General features: G+C 42.0%; 3 protein-coding genes across 3 annotated transcripts in view; 1 reads left to right on the top strand and 2 right to left on the bottom strand.

Annotated features, from left to right (window-relative positions):
* The window catches only part of ranbp9 (RAN binding protein 9), a 16991-nt gene extending 14047 nt beyond the window's left edge, over positions 1 to 2944 (bottom strand). The window contains 1 exon segment of the mRNA XM_068726158.1: positions 2262 to 2944. Coding sequence (XP_068582259.1) covers positions 2262 to 2478 — 217 coding nt within the window. The 5' untranslated portion in view covers positions 2479 to 2944.
* A 5727-nt stretch (positions 2945 to 8671) lies between these two features.
* On the bottom strand, positions 8672 to 9535 carry rnf182 (ring finger protein 182). The gene has a single exon (XM_068726122.1). It carries the CDS (start codon positions 9533 to 9535, stop codon positions 8672 to 8674), a length of 864 nt encoding a protein of 287 aa, XP_068582223.1.
* A 4060-nt stretch (positions 9536 to 13595) lies between these two features.
* Positions 13596 to 17500, top strand: part of retreg1 (reticulophagy regulator 1) — an 18052-nt gene continuing 14147 nt past the window's right edge. The window contains exons 1-3 of the mRNA XM_068726145.1: positions 13596 to 13818; positions 14797 to 14903; positions 15829 to 15859. Coding sequence (XP_068582246.1) covers positions 13637 to 13818; positions 14797 to 14903; positions 15829 to 15859 — 320 coding nt within the window. The 5' untranslated portion in view covers positions 13596 to 13636. The remainder of the gene's footprint in view (positions 13819 to 14796; positions 14904 to 15828; positions 15860 to 17500) is intronic.

Raw genomic sequence — 17500 nt, forward strand, 5'->3', positions numbered from 1 at the left:
TTCATATGAGAAGGACAAGTTGTCCTCATGATCCCAGCCCGAGCGCTCTGAACGTGGACCTGCTGTCGTCGTCCCGTTAGCTCGCGACGCTAACGTTAGCTGGAGCCGCTTCAGCAGTAACATTAGAGGTCGGGTATCAGAAATGCTACTTAGCAGCAGCTTGAGGTCATTACGATGCGTGGACAGCTAGGCTGCTGTTATTGACGCAGCTCTGAAAGTCACGATCAGGGCTGGAAGCACCGAGTAACAGGAAGAGAACCACTGATGTAATACGTTCCTGTGGAAGGCAAGCTGGTTTACGTAGAAGTTGAGAAGAAACCGAATCCTGGAAAAACTCAAACAAAACACGACTGCAGAATTTCATCCAAATGTTTCCAGCAGAAACCAGATACGCTTGTTGTTATCGTAGATGCAAATGTATGCGGTGATGTAGCGTCATCTGCTCAGAGAGGAAAGCTGAATTAGCGGTCTGGACGTTGTTTAGGAATACCTCAAATCTGGAAGATAAAAGAAGAGAGGTCACCCTCATTTTTGCAAATGTTTTTGATGAATGAATAAAACACAAGAAATACAAGAACGCTCACGGAGCCTGTGTTCAGAACGATGGTTCTTCACATCAGTCCATTCATCATGTTTCAGGTGTTACATTTAAATCTACAAAATGTCAGAACACGATGAAACATGCCCACCATAAACCAAGTGCCAGATGCAACATCTTTAAAAATGGAACATGTCCAAAACCGTAAAGATGTTCAACTTACAAGAAATGAGCAAATCATCACTTTTGACGAGCTGCAGCCGGCAGACGTCCGACATCTGTGCTGCTTGATGAAAGACTTTGATTAAGCTAATCAATAAATAAAGTTGTTTACGATTAATCTACGAATCAACTATTCAGAACTCAGATCCTCATGTAGTCATCATGTAGTCTGGGATTCCTCAATTCTATCGGCACGTGTTGCGTAATTATCGTTAACTCTTACTCCCTATCCCCTGCCTCACAGCGTTCCCTCACTCCAGCTGTCAAACACCGTTTCATACGCCTCGTTTACTCTATAAATAACGACAGACGAGTCCAAGACTAAGTTTGACTTAATCAAAGGTTCTGTATTCTTTAGCTGATGTTAATATGATTCCATCTCTGGGACATTTGACACAGGTGACCTTACACCATCAGCTCAACACTGCTGTGGACATCAAACACAAGGACACCGCTTTGCTGCGTTTGATGCTAAAGCTACACGACGTCTGCTGTGAGGCGTCCAGGTGGATGTGCTGCACGGAGACGGAGACGGAACATCGTGGCTGTAGCGAGGAGGAGGAGTGTGCGTCAGACCCACAACAGTAGCACACACCCAGGAAGCACAGTCACACCTTCTTCTTCTTTTTAACTCTCTCCTTTACTCGTAGGCCGACACCAAAAACAACCCTCCTGATGAACAACTAGTCAACCTGAATGTCACCTGATATTAAAGCCCTCGACGTCTAACATCTACCTACACCCGTCATGTCACCAGTCAGTGGAAGACCATCGATTCTTCTGAATAACTTGAGCTACTTGCTGGTGATACTCGACACTGTATTTCCTGTCATTGAGGAGAGAAGAGATCAGTAATCTCTTTAAATCACTTCTTACAACACAGTTTATACAGACTTATGTTTTATTTCCATTTGTTGACTTTACTAAATATGTATTCTATTTTTACTAAATATAAACAGTGTATTTTTATAGTTGTATTTATGTCTTAGTTTATCATTATCATACAAACTCTCTCACTGGACTTTCTGTTCTTGTTTTTATTTCTTTGCTTTTGTCTGTCAAAGCACTTTGTAAACTGTTTTTCAAGCTGCTGTATAAATAAAGTTATTATTATTATTAAATCACATAAAGGGCTGTTAAGCTAATGTCCATTTTGGCTAACAAGACAACGGTGTGATTGTGTGACTCACGTCGAGCTAAAACCAGCCTGAGATGTACTTGGTTTAAGGATGGTTGTACATTAAATGTGTTGTATTTTAGAGTGAAAGCTTCATGCTAAGCTAACGAGCTAGTAGGTCTATTTTTTTCCCTGGCTGTGGATACACCTCGCCAGCTGGTCTCGTTGCAAGATGTCCTCTGCCTTGTTGTTGATGAAGCCACTAGCCTACTTTGTTTTTAGCTTTGATATCCAGCTAACCGTCGAGCTAAAGCTAACGTTGGCGTAGCTTGACGGTTAGCCTCTGAGCAATAATAATAAAGTGCGTCCTCGGTGTCGTCATACCTTTATAGTGCACACGGAGGTTGTTCTGAGACAGCCCGATGTAGCTGAACTTGTCCTTCGGGCTCCAGGAGCGTGGCAGCGGGGTCTCGGTCTCGTTGACGGCCGGATAGAGCCGTCGGAGCCGCTGGTTGAGCTCTTTTTCCTGGTCGTTCAGAGCGGAGTCTCCGTGGACAACGACCGACATCAGAAACCCACAGCCCGACGACTGCCCGGACATGGCGACCACGAGACTTTCTTTTTTGTTTGTGGTCAGCAACAAGCCAGAGCCACTTGTGTCCGTCAGTGTCAAGTTTTTAAAAAAAGAAAGAAAAAAAAAAGGGAGGGTTAGCAAAGCTAGCTAAGCTAACTGGCTAAGCTAACTGGAGGCAGCCAGAGCTGTGTTAGCCGAGGAGCTAACCTGGCTAGCCGAGAAGCTAACCTGGTTAGCCGAGGAGCTAACCTGGCTAACGCGTTTTTAGCTTGGCCAGCAAAAGGTAAAAAGCGATCGGGCTCAGGTTGACATTAGCTCTGACGCAAAGAGCCACAAATAGAGACGCTAACGGGTCGGGACCGGATCCGAGGAAAGTCGTTAAAAGACAAGAGCAGCGAATCGTCGTTGGGCGTAAAGTAAAGCACTGACGTTAGCGTAGAGACGGTATAATGAGCTCAGCTAGCCTCGATCTTTTGTTTGTTGTCGGAGCGTTATCCTCTAATCTGATTGGCTGAGAGCAGCCTCCACTCACTTCCTATGGGAATGTGTCATAAATACACAAAAGCAGTGAATGTACATGTTGTATTAACACAGGTCAAAGTAGACACAGGCGCTCATCATTGTAAGAGCCATGTTAGATTGTTTTTATTGTTTTATTTTCATTGCACAAGTAGTGTGTGTTGTGCCCTTTAAACATGTTTAACATTAGAATTAAAGGTAACTGGTCATGTTGCAAAATGTGCTTTGATGCGTGTTTATTGCCCCATTAAGATGACAGCTCCTCTAGTCGGTCCTGCTATTGGATCATTTAAAGTGGGTTTAGTGCAAGTTAAGTTTTCGATTGGAGCAGGGTGTGGACTTTATTTTTAGTTATTGTCTGCAGAAGGTCAGTTTTTGAGAGTCCATTATTGGGTCCATTACGTCATTGGATAGCTGACTATGGAAAGTGTAGCCTGCCTAAGAGCATGTTACAGTTAAAATAAATATATATATATATATATATATATATATATATATATATATATATATATATATATATATATATATATATATATACCCTGTGTGCATTGTGTATATATTATTATTTATAGAACACGGCTGCAATCAGTAGTCAGCCCTCCTGTGCTGGAACATCAGTTGCTTTAATGTTAATTGATTAAAGGCGTATGAATTTAGGAATATGTCGTATTTCAGCAATACCAATATCAAGAGAAATAGATTTTGACAAAGGGTCCTTGTCTTTTCAATCAACTTTGTGTTGTAGAGGATTTTACGATACACATTTACAACCGATTAAACGACGCCGAACTAATTAACACACTCTGATTTTAGTGTCTTCTGGACCCCCGAGGGTCTACGGTCTAGTCGCCTTGTTGAACCGTATCAGCGGCTGCCTCGATGGCCGCGCCGCGCTCACAACACGCCGTCGTTTAAACACATTGTTTGGCAGTGAGTGAACTAAAATACAAAACATCCTTTGGCGCCACCGGGTTCATGTCGTGATGTTTTTGTTTCTATGAGGGAGACTGCAGGCCGAAGGAAAGCTTGGCTCGCTCCGCCTGCTAAAAGTCCCTCACAGCAACATGTGGGAATGTTCATTGCATCACTAAAGAGGAATCTGAAATGATGTTACGGTCCCTGTAGGGAAGCACTTGCTCAGATTCAGAGTCCGCTGGAGAACAGTCGGGCCGGGCTGTTTATCATCAGCAGGACGAGGACAAAGTGTTCTGGGAAAAGATCCTCACTGTGTGTGTTTTATATCCTGCTTGGACACGTTTAACGGTCACGACAGTAAGAAGTGCTTAAAAACATGTCGAACAATTTAAAATATTATCAGTGCAGGAAGAGGGAAAGTACGCTTAGGACAAGTACACCGCTTACACACTGTTACTTTACTTTGAGTCAGTTTATTTTGTTTCTCTACTACATTTATTCCACAGCTACTTTTCAGTTTAATATTTCCACATATAAAAACACATGATGAGCCTCTATAATACACAATATTAAAGAGGAAACATCTTAAAGGCTCAGAAAAAACATTGAGCCAAACTGTCATTAAAAAGCAAAGGTGAAAGTGCAGATAGCAGAAAATAGTTTAATCTTCTTTCATCTCCCGTTGATCATCTCACGACTCCTCAGATTCATCTCGTGACCCTTTTGGAGGAAAACCTATTTTCCTACAAAATGACGTTTCCATGCAACTAAACTGCATCCTCAGTCGAGAGGAGCAAAACAAAAAGAGCTGCAGAACGACTTGGCTAACACAGGACATGAACAGCTGTCTCCTGGGTGAAGGTCGCGTTGGTTCCCATCCATCCGGCCTCGTCTTCACGTAAACTAACGCAGACTTATTCTAAACTTATTTGTGATAAATGTAATCCACGACAGAACCAGTGTCCCGTTAAACAAAATTCTCAACAACGTCGTTTTTAGGACGGCAGGCTGTTTGAAGGGGCCCGACCCTTATGTTGGTCACCACCGGACTCAAACTGACTCCACCGTCAAGCAGCTACAACAGTGAAATACTGCTCACAGATAATATCTATATGATATCACATATATAACAACACATCAGTCACAGGGCCCATGCTTCTGTAGAACTTTAAGTACATTTAGCTGAGAATACTTGATAGTGATATTTTGAATGCAGGGCTTTTACTTGTAACAGAGTATTATTTTTGAATATATTAGTACTTCAACTTGAGTAAACAATCTGCACACTTGGAACGCACACGTCAGGGTCAAGAATGAACACATTCCTCAGAACACATGATTTGTAATGAAGTTGCAGGGCAGTAATGCTACTTTCATATTGATTTTAAAGGCTAAATTATATTCTGCAAAGTCTGTCAGTTTTTGGCATTATGAAAAAATATTTGAGGAATAAAAGTGAAAGAAATAAGTTGTGAACAATTTTGTAAAAGGTTGTTCTTGACTCAGTGATGTAATAATATCTTCTGCAAAGGCTGGAGAACCGTCCAAACTAAATAAGAGAACAACCGCTCCAAAAGTCTTCAGCTCCACATACAGAACGCACAGCTAAAAGCACAGCATGAGCTGAGTTATGGGGTCTTTAAAGGCATCCTGTGACGTCTCTGACCACTAGGAGCGCTATGGAGCCATGTTTTCACAAGCGGGGTCCTGGGGCCTGTTGTTCGAAAGTAGAATAAAGACATCCAGGATAAGTGGGAAAGCCAGGTTGGACAAAGTCTCATAAGTTCATCCTGGCTTAGTTGGTTGTTCGAACGCCGAGCCAGGCTGAAGAGGGGCGGCTTTGTCAAGCCAGGTCTAACTAATTTGAGTAAGTGCGCGGCCACGGCTTCCTTCAGTAGACCACAGAGATTGATCACAGATTCACTGATGAGACGACAGGTGTGGACACTTTCCTCCAATGAACAGCAGATCTGAATGCTGACGTAAGGTGACACACCTCTCATAAAATGAAGCACCGCTGCTGTCTTGAAGTTTGGAGACGGACTGATTAAAGGAGTCGTGTAATTAATTGCAAGCACCTTTGCAAGTGCAGCCATTTCTAATGACTGTAATGACTGCAATAAAATCAGATTTGAGCTGGCAAACAATATGAAGGGTGTTTATTTACAATGACGAACACACAAATAGGCCCCAATTATGAAAAAGAACTATCGTAATAGGCTAACTTTATTTATTTATTTAATTTGATCATGTTTTGTTTTATTTATTTTTTTTAAATAATAATTTAGCCGACGTGTTGTTTGGTTAAAAACGAGGCCAATGCGTAGCCTTCATCAGAACATGGAATGACTGTATAAAACACATTCATTTCTGACTCCAAAGATCAGACAACAGAATCAACTAAGCTTGGCATTTAGCCTGGTCTGGAGCAGGCTAGCTGCAGAGAATAAATCACCATGGTAACTTGACCAGGATAAAGTTATCCAGCTTTCGAACAACCGACTGCTAAAGGCTAAATTCAGCCAGGATAACCAACATATCCCGGCTTAATCCCTTATCTAGGTTTCGAACAACAGGCCCCTGGTTGTGTTTTAAGGCACGACGATTCAACGCAATGCAATACACATGTCTGCTTCCACGAATCGACATTTAGTTGTCATGTTTAGTAAAAAAAGAACTTTTTGCAAATATTTTATAAGGAATGAAATGCATTCAACATGTTTGTCAGACCTTAAAGATACACACAATGTGCTTTGGTGAGAAACACTGGATAGTTTGCATCTGTATTATTAAGTAGTCTTGAGTCAAAACATCAAGTTTTAAAGCCTCTATCATTCCTGATTATCTTGTACTTCTATGATGCATGTTTCTACATTCATTCATGATTAATTGAATTGAATACTAATACACAAACACAGAGAGTGGTAGAAACGAGGGGGCCTAAGGGGCCCTCAGCATATATTTGCCCCCCGGGCCCCACGGAGGGTTCTTCTGGCCCTGATGTTCTCCAGTTCAGACATTATGTTGTAATCACAGCGTGACACTTTCATTTGACTTTCAAACTGTTTGTGTAAACACTCCTGCAGCCTTTATTTTGTGTTATTCTTGATGTGAAGCAAAGGAGATGACTTTTCTGCCACTTCTGGATTTCTGGAACATCACTGAATATATATTAGTTTTTTTCTAAATTGGAGTTTCTGGCATATGTTTCTGTCGGCGACAGAGAGAATCTGGTGAAGCGGTGGATGCTGATCGGTCTTTCTTTGCGTCACTAGAGGGGAGGGGAGAGCTGTCACAGCAGCCGTGAGTCATGATGCAGCGGAGGCTGAACTCACGCTGCCCTCCTTCTCCGGCTCCCAGAACAAAAAAGAGCTTAAGGCGATTGAGATTTAGAGAATTAGCATTATTTCAGCTGCAGGTTTTGTGTCACACCTGTGAACACTGGCCACCAGCATGTAGTAGAATGGATGTAAGATCGTATTGATACATTTTAAGGTTCTTCTACTGTACTTTTACTGTATATTTAGAGGTGTCAGTGTCCTCTTTGAAATATCCTCATAAAACATACTTTTGTTTAGAGAGTATTTCCAGATTTTACTTGAATTGTCTTTTTATTTATTTATTTAATTTAATCTTATATCACTGGAATTGGTTTGATCTTGTCTTATCATAAAATCAAATTATTTATAGTTTGTTGATTTTATTTAGAAATACAGACTATTGCAGGAAATGGTACTTATATGGTACTTTTCATTATAGTTTTTATCAAAATAATTCTTCATTTCAAATGTGTGCAATGTTTGAAGTATTACAAAAAAGATAATGGAGCAAAGACAGCTTTCAATCACTTTGCCATTAAAAAGCATGCAGCGTTTTACTATGAATAAAAATTGGAATATTTTTTAGCATCTTTTTCCCCATTTTTTCTCATCCTGCAATAAAGGTGTGATCCCTCACCGGCTTCCCATCCCAGCGGGTCAACGTGGGTCTCTCTAGTAATGTGATATGGCAAACAAATTAGCTGCACCGGTGTCAAAACTCCCCTTCATAATAATAATCATAGAAATCTCAATTTCACTAAATTTACAAATTTACCTGCATGACATGAATCTCAAAATATTTGGGAAAAGATGATTTGCTACTCTCTACTAGTCAACACTTGTTAGCAAGAAAGTTATAAAGGGACTCTGCAGCTTGAACAAGAAACACCTTTAACAGACTTTAACTGGTTTTATTTCATGAGCAAACTGTTGTATATCTTTGTTCTTTATATGTGGTGAGAAAACATAATGATCTCCCTTTGTGGTGCATAAAAAGGGTTTTTCTGAGCTCAAGAAACACCAGGACATCATGATGTTAAAGTTCACTTTGATGCATTTATGGCTGTGACACCATCTGAAACAAGTTAGATCCCAAAAAAAACATGAATACCTTCAGGTTTCTCACTACAACAGGAGGCTACTACGCATAACATCTAGCAGATTCCACCAGAATTGGCATTACGGGTTTAGCTGAATCTGACATTGTTGAGCTCTATTGGGTAATTAGTCGGCTACCAAGCTAAACAAAGCACAAATTAACATGTATAACGATAAAAAGCCCCAAACTGTGAGCTCCGTTTGTACATAATGTTCTTGCTCTCTTCTTCAATAAAGAAAAGGAGCATTTCTTCCTGCTGTTGGTGTGTTGACCTGGTCAGTTACACAGTAACATCCCCATTGGTGAATTCTGGAGACCCTTTGTCGAGCGTATTCAATGCGAAGCATCGCCCGTTCATCCTGTCCCGTTACGGCGGCATGCAGTCCCACAGCTCGTGGCAGATACACTGGCAGAACCCGTAGACCATGATCATGACGAGGCTGGTGGGAACCAGGCTCACCAGCAGCACCCCGAGCGTTGTCCTCTGCATGATGAGCAGGTAAACCCCCATGGGCAGTGAGCTGAAGTACAGCAGCCCCAGCAGCCACACCAGCGCCCGGGCCGAGGTCTGGCACAGGAGGGCCGCGCAGTTCCACACCGTCCACCTCTGCGTGATGGACGCCATGGAGTCCAGGCTGGATGAGCGGTAGCCCCGGTTCGACGTGTGGGATCCACGTGGCTGGTGGTGGAGGTCTTGGGTGGATGCAGGCAACAGCGGCGGCGGCTCCATGATGGTAATGACCACAAAGTTAGGGGAACCCCGGATGGAGGAGTAGGTGGTGGAGGAAGAGGAAGCGGACGAGGAGGAGGAAGCGGATGTCACAGGTGGGTTGCTACCCATGAGAGAGCTCAGGAGCCCGGGGCTGAGAAGCAGCTCCGTGGTCGCCTCCTGGTGGAAGTGGAGGTTCCTCTGGTTCCTGCTCTGGAGCGCCAGCGCCGCCGCCAGGTTGCAGTCGTCTGGCAGGCTGCTCACCGCCTGCCCCGGCAGTCTGGTAACATAGCGGCAGAACGGGCACACCACGACATCGGGAGGCGACTCACCCAGGTCCAGGATCTTGGCGAGGCACTTGGCGCACAGGCGGTGGTGGCACTCGAGCACCTTTGGCCTGCGACTCCCCAGGTTGTACGCGCAGTAGCAGATCTTACACTCCAGCTCGTCGGTGCTCAATATGTCCACGTGGCCGCGGCCGACGCCACCGCTGTCCTCGGTGCTCTGCAACTCAATCACCATCCTAACCCCCGAGCGCTGACCTCGAGATCAACAGAAAACCAAAAGCTCAGGTCCAGGCTCAGCACCGAGGGACACGGCAAGTTTCCCATAGATGGAGACGGTGACAACGGTCCACTCCAGTGAAGGTCTGGGGTTCATTGTGGCTGTCCAACAGGCTCCTGCAGTGTGTGTGTATGTGCGAGAGACAGAGAGAGAGAGAGAGAGAGAGAGAGAGAGAGAGAGAGAGAGAGAGAGAGAGAGAGAGAGATTTGGGAGTTGATGAGTGGAAGACCCTGGTGAGTTCTGGCCTCTGGGGTTTCTCTGCCTCTGAGCAGTTGGTGTGTCCAACGCTGCTTCGTTTGGGGCAAAAAAAAGAAAAAGATAGAGAGGAAGTGAGAGAGACAGAAAGAAAGACACCAAAGAGAAAGAGAGAGAGAGAGAGAAAGAGAGAAAGAGAGAGAGAGAGAGAGAGATAGATAACTGTTAACACAGCATTAGAAGAGAACAAACAGAGGCGAAGGGACAACAAAGCAGAGCCTGTACAAACCAGAGCTGGAATTTTCGAGCCTGATCTTTTGTTGCTCAGTGAAATTCAGTCCAATTAGTGGCTGACACACACACACCTACACACACACACACACACACACACACACACACACACACACACACACACACACACACACACACACACACCTACACACACACACACACACACACATTTCTAACATCTACGGTTCTCTGTTAATGGTGTGTGCGTGTGCAACAAAACATGAATGAGTGAGTGTCTGCACGATAATGTTTAAGTGGGTGTGTGTGTGCGTGTGTGTGCAAGCTTGTATGTTGCATGCTTGAAAACATGGATGTAACAGTGTGTGTGAGTGTTCTCTGTGTTTGAAATCTCTGTTTTTCCACAGATTTTCCTTCTAAAGACTAATATTACTGCAGCTGAATACATTTAATTTTTTATATTTTGGGACGTTTTGTACAATTCTTGGTTTTACATTTTACGTGCCATCCAAAGATGAAGAAAGGATAATCCCAACAAAAAAACTACAGAGTAGCATATCTGCTTATAAACCCTAAATGTCTAATATAAAAGCAAAAGTCCATGTGATCACAATCATAAAAAAAAGGTTCTAAAAGTTTCTTTTCTGAAGGGCAGAGGCTCTACCCAGAACCATTGGCTGCGAAGAACACAAAAAAGGGTTTTTGGCAGAACCCCCTGGGTGGGTTCTTGTTAGCACCCTGAGAAGATGAAAAGATTCTGGAGAGATCCTCTAGAGTGGAACCATTACACCATTGAAGGGTTCTTGGTAGAACCTCTAATAGAGCTGTTACAGGTGTATAGGTCTATACCTCTGTAAAACGTTCTACCAGGCATCAAAATGGTTCTCCAAAGATGACAAGCTGAAGAACCGTGCATGGATCTAGTTAGCACCTTTATTTCTAAGAGCGTCTGACACCGTCTTCGTCGGCAGAGGGACGTTTGCTCAGCTGTCGAGTAGATGACGATCACAGCAGCTGCAGAACGATATAGTCAGCAGAACCACAGAGGATCCATCACTGGAGAATGTAAAACATGTCTGTGATGTGGTTGGAAGCTAGTCAGTGGACCTAGAGTTGGGATTGTTTTGGTCAAACCACAAACTCGTCTTGAGAACAGGGCTGTAGATGTGAGCGTGTGTTGGGGAGAAGAGAAGCTTCGCGTGGAGTGAAGGAGTGGAAAGTGGAGCAGGTCATTGTTGGAGATCACGCTTTGGCACTGAGCATCTGATTCTGATTCGAGGTCCAGAACAGTGCAGGCGGCAGAGTAAAATGGGTCATCGTCTCTTTGTGCTTCTTAGCTTTGCCGTTACTCCCCAAAGACGGGTTCATTCTGACTCCGTCACGTGTGCCGAGCGGTTTGTCGAATTCGCCGTTTAGGACATAAAATGACATCTGCTGATTACAAGTCGCAGTGGTGTGACAAAGAGCTCAACGTTCGTCACTCATGCATGGTTTCATGGGAGCACCAGTATACTGCAAAGTGAATTGAATTCGGCAAACTGGCCCATGCAGAAATGGCAGGATCTTGAATAAAGTTTTCACACTCGGTTGTTCTTATAGCTGAAACCTGACAACTGTTAACTCTGCATCGGTCACCACTCCTACCTGATAGTGAACTGTAGCAGGTTTGTACTTTCTTTTTCATTTTTTTATTTGTTATCCTGGTAACAAAAGCATGATGTTAGATATCTCACAGATATCTAACATCATGCTTTTGATGTTAGATATTTCCAACTAGAAAACACAAAAACAAACAAAGAAACAAACGATGTTGGTCGGCAAGTTGCACCACAGGGTTTTCTCACGAAGCTACCAAAGTGACTGACGAGCTCAACAAATCATTCTTTATCAATATCGTCCATAAAGTATCGCTGTGGTAATTGGAAGCCCTCTTTTAACAGAAAACATTCAGAAAACACACTAAACCCAATTACCGCCAGGTGGACGTTTGTGTCAAATTTTAAGATGTTTGACGTAACTGATTACCTACGAATATTTACGTAATGGTAATATTAATTTATTCATGTAGGCATTTATTCATTTATTCATTTATTAATTCATTTATCTTCACATTTAAAAGTTAATATTAGGTAAAAAAAATTATTATATATTCAGTTAACTTAAGTTGTTATTTTATATTTAAAAAATGTTTTAAGTTCTCTAAACTTAAATCAAATATTTCCATTTTCTAATATTTTGAATAGCTGCATACTCAGGTCAATTAAATCAATGATACTTATTAATATTAACTTCCACTGACTGATCCTTAACTCAATACATTTACCATTTTGGCATTAAAAGTCATAATCACTACAAAATAAACAATTTCTATCTACATTTTAGAGAAACAACATAGTATGTCACAGTGAAAGTTAATTATTTCAAACATCTCTCTTCTATAAAGCACATTGTTTAGGTAAAACATGACCAATACGTTCTGCTACACCTGCAACAAGCAGTCATGTCGACCTGTCGTCTGTCGGAGGAAGCACAGGTGTTACTGATAACGCTAACAATGAGTAATCAAGTGAGAGAGAGACAGAGAGACAGTATGCACGATCAGGAGTTCTGAAGTGTCTCAAAGCTTAAAGCTGATTTAAAGCTGATTTAAAGCTGATTTAAAGCTGATTTAAAGCTGATTTAAAGCTGCACTTGGTCATTATTTGATCACTAGGGGGCAGAAAACCCAACATTACAGTTTTACTGTCCATCTGAGGAAGGTGTGTATGTTAATCTCTTCTAGTATTTGTGTTCTTCTTTCCATAATTTCCATATAGCACACATAACAGTAGGCTATACAGCACAAACAAATGATGTCACACTCCAATAAACACACACACACACACACACACACACACACACACACACACACACACACACACACACACACACACACACACACACATCTGACGTCAATGACCTGAACCGAAACAAAACAAGCAGCAGCTGACGTCTGTAAGTGACTAAGACAGGAAGTGGGGCGATTTTGACTTTCACAATAAAAAGGGGTATAATATGAAAACAGGTTGTTTTTTGTGTAATTACAGTAGTGCAACACAAATGTTATAGTTAATGTCTTCACATTCATATTCCTTTCAGATGAAAATGTAAAAAGACCCCATTTCACAGCAAAAAAAGGGAATTTCAGGCAAATAAATATAATTTTGCGGAATATAAATATGTTTTTAATCCATCCTGTCAGATTAGCCATCTTGTAAACCTCCATATGTTGGTACCACCGCCTTAAAACATTTAAATTAATCAACAATTCCAACTTAAAATAAGCAATATTACATTGTTGGATGCAGTATATTTAGACCCTTAACCCTCCTATTTATGTTCACATTATTAACACTATAATCATACTTTAGTGAATACATAACATTTGCTTTTTTAATGTCCAACTGCTTTTATTGTTACCGTTCTCGTTCCAAACGTAGCTGCTGCTTTTTTTATTTTGAAAACCCCAACACCGGAAGCACTATCATTAAAAACCATCGGGTTAACTTGACACGGATCTCTGCCTGAGGAGCGGAGCGGCAGAGCGGAGGGACCCCCGGTACGTGTTCCAATGCTATGGGGAGCCGGGAAGCAGGAACCGCGGCTGCCGGGCCACCGGGACCCCCGAGCCGGGCGGCTCACAGCGGGGATGAGGCGCCTCCGGGCGGCGCAGGGTGTCTCCTCACCGGCCTGGTCAGCTGGAGGCAGAGACCGTGCTGGACCTCAGCCCTGTTTGCTGCAGCCAACGCGGTGATCTGGTAGGCGTCATGACGCAGGACACCAGACAGACTCCCATTCTGACAACTCATTCATACATATACATATACATATATGTATATTTTATATCTACTTTTTCCTCTTTAAATCCCTTTAGGATAATATGCTACTCCAATAATATGTGTTTGTTATGTATAATGTTTTAAAGGCAGATAATGACTCTTTGTTTTCAGTTATTATTATGGTGCCACTATAATATTAATATATTGAAAAATCAAAATCAAAGGTTTCTAAATAGTGTACTCAGTTTATCCTGTTTGTTTGGAAATGTTTTAAACATATATATGTATAGTATATATATATATACACTCAGAGCCATCGTAAGGATTTGTATTAGTATATATATCCAGATCCACAGGTATCACCAAAATACCACATATACAGTATATGTGTGTATATGTATATATTTATATATATATCTCAGGGGTAGAAATATGAACTATCTCTATAATCAAAAGCAAAATATACATATTAGTAATATTGTGGATTGTTCTGTGAACTATGATTCTTTGAGAATATATATATATATATACTGTGTGTGTGTATATATGACTCCTCATGATCGTCTGTTGCATTCCAGATGTAGTGTAAAGCTTTGACATGTGTTCTGTTCCAGTATTACTACAGTACTTGTCCATATCTTTATATCTTTATATCACAGACAAGCCTTCTGTAGTCCTGCATCACAACATAAGAGAGCAAAGAAGAAGCATTGAAGTAACAGGATTAACTACGATAGAATTAACATTAAAGTACTGGACAAACACCCCACTGTGATCTTCATGTAATAAATCCATTAGATGGATGCAAAGTAATCTTCAGTTCCTTCGTTGCTACAAAGAAAACTGAACTCTAAAACCAAAATGTGGAAGTCTGTGAATTTAGTCTAACCTCTCTGAAGACGTTGTTCCATCGATGACCTGAAGGCGTCAGTGAGCCTTTGTGTGGTTTCCCTTCAGGTTCGTGGCCTTCAGCTCCTTCAGGACCTGCAGCCTCATGGCCGTCCTGCTGGCTCTGCTGGTCGTCACGGTGACCGCCAGAGACTTCGCTCGGTCCAGATCCACAGGTATCACCAAAATACTGTGTGTGTGTGTGTGTGTGTGTGTATGTATACATCTCAGGGGTAGAAATATGAACTATTTCTATCATGAAACTCAGAATATCCATATATCCATATTAGTAATTTTCTGTGAATTATGATTCTTTTAAATATACTTGATTAATCAATTAGTCGACAGGAAATGCAACAGCAGCTGTGTTAATAATCGATAATAATAATAATTATCGTATTTATGGTCGAAAAGTTTTGGTCGAACAGAACGACGAATCTCAATCCGTGTCTTTAAACACTTTTTCTGTTAAATCAGTTGATGAAGACAATGATGTGCAGATTAATCGATGATAGAAACACTCGTTAGTTGTAAAAGGGGCGGGGCTACACGCTGATTGACAGGTCTCTACCAGAGACGTATACGGCGTCTCTACGTCGCTCCTCCTCAGTCCAGATATGGTCACTTCCTGTTCACTGGTTGATAAAAACAAAACAAGATGGCGACGGGCAAATCGGCGGACTCGTGGCTTCCAAACGTCAGCGTTGCAGACACAGTTTGCATCTCGCCGTAACCTGCAGCATGTCTGCATCTAAAGAACCTGCCTTCAGTACTATGAAGTACAACGTGTCCACATGCTTCTGTGTACTTTTAGTGTGGGGTTGATTTTAATGCTTAGTTTGTCTCTTTCCTGTTTGAACAATACTTTAACCGCCTTATTTATAGATATGTTCTAAATGTAAGGTATAATGCAGCTTTTTAAAGTGTTTATGAACGTGTCATTTCTATGATTATATTTCTACACCTGCCTTGTTCTATATTGTCATTCTTTATCTGCTCATACTGCGGCCTTATAGTTTTTTTCGGCCATTTTACTCTCATTATTATGCCGTTTTCCGTTGCTGTGACCTTCCTGAATAATAGATCTCTCCTCTCCCACAGGAGCTCACTTGTGGCGCAGCATGACGGCAAGGTAGGACAAGTGTGTGTGTGTGTGTGTGTGTGTGTGTGTGTGTGTGTGTGTGTGTGTGTGTGTGTGTGTGTGTGTGTGTGTGTGTTAGTTCTAGAAACACATCTGAGAGGCAGATCTGTGTTCAGGGTTCATCTCATTGGTTGAGAGCAGTTGGTGGGCGGGGTCGAAGCTCTGGGTTTTCTTACCGTCTAATTAAATCGGACAAGAAGAAACTTAAAAATACAACTGTGAAGTAAAAGAATGAATACAATGATTAGATGGTGGTTGATTTTGTTCATTTATTAAACATCCTCAAAGGTCTCCACTTCCATACTCTCCTATTTTGAGTGTAATTAATTTACCAAAAAAGAGACAAAACGCACAATAAACAAAGTTAAAGATGGATAGATCAGAAAAACATTTCCATATCTCATTTAATGCAAGAGCGTAAAAAAACAATTTTTTTTTGCGTAATTGAGGAAGTTGTATAGAATTTCTACTGTAAGCGTTTCTAACGAGATACTTCAAATCGCTCATATAAACACCTTTATGGACACACGGCTGGTGTTTCTGTGACAGTTGGAGCACTTCAAGCTCCGAAAAGGAAAAGAAGAAAGAGAGATCCTGGGATCAATTCAGCAGCTAACATGTCAAAGCATCCTGAACCAGCTCTTTTACATGGTAACACCCGCTGAGTCTTCTGGGTATTGTAGTATTTTAGAGCCACGGTGTCTCAGTAACAAAGCAGATGTACATGTACAGAGGAGACAAACCTCGGACGCTCGTCACAAAAATCTGCACTGGACTGTTGAGAACCTGCAGCCCTGCAACAGCTGATTGGTCACACATGACTGTCTAATCTAATCCTCTCTGAGGCTGAAACCATGTGACGGCTCGGGTTCAAGTCGCCCAGAAGCCCAGATGCTAACTGTGCCACCTTTTTTTAAAAATGGATTTCCCCATCTACTATCCTGAAATGGTAAAAACCCTGTTCAATGTCCGGTCCAACTAATTTGGACATTTGCGTTCTCACACACGGCTCCTCTCCGGGTGATGTCGAGATAGGTTCAGGGTTGCAGTGTGCATGTGTCAGAGGGGCATTAGGCAACCGATGTGACTCGGCCTGGATCAAACCCCTGGCCTCATTTGGAAAGGGAGTGAGTGAGGGCGGGGGGGGGGGGTTAAACCGTTATTCGATGCCAGCCCCGAAGGCTCGGTGGGATTCAGTGGAGGTGACGGGGATTTGTGGGCGCCAGGCTGGATGCAACACATCTGAGTTATATAACTGATGAGTCCTGGTGAGTCCAGGTCAGGGGCAACTCGGAGAGTTGAGAGTATAAAGACGCACAAACAAACCTGACCAGCTGGGTTTCAATATGTCGTCAGTATCAATAAAGGGTTATTCACCAAATTCTAAATTATTTTCAAGCTTTTCATCATTAGATTTAGTTCACAGATTGGTTAAAGCTATATTTTCGGGGCATTTTTGCCTCTCATGTTTTTGAAGGATACATCCAGGATGTTCAAAAGATGAAGATAGAAGCTAAAGTGTAAAAGAAAACCACCACATCTCCTGGAGATCGAGACAGAAGACAATGAAACTAAGGAACAACACTGATGTAGTCCTAATGTACTGGAGCAATCATTAAAATGCATTAAATC

Source organism: Cebidichthys violaceus, unplaced genomic scaffold (genome assembly GCF_023349555.1).
Source record: "Cebidichthys violaceus isolate CVI_PGR_0920_01 unplaced genomic scaffold, fCebVio1.0.p SCAF_38, whole genome shotgun sequence".
Taxonomy (NCBI): domain Eukaryota; kingdom Metazoa; phylum Chordata; class Actinopteri; order Perciformes; family Stichaeidae; genus Cebidichthys; species Cebidichthys violaceus.

Bases quoted from the DNA above. Each gene is read 5' to 3' on its own strand.
- rnf182 (XM_068726122.1), bottom strand. From the start codon at position 9,535: ATGGTGATTGAGTTGCAGAGCACCGAGGACAGCGGTGGCGTCGGCCGC.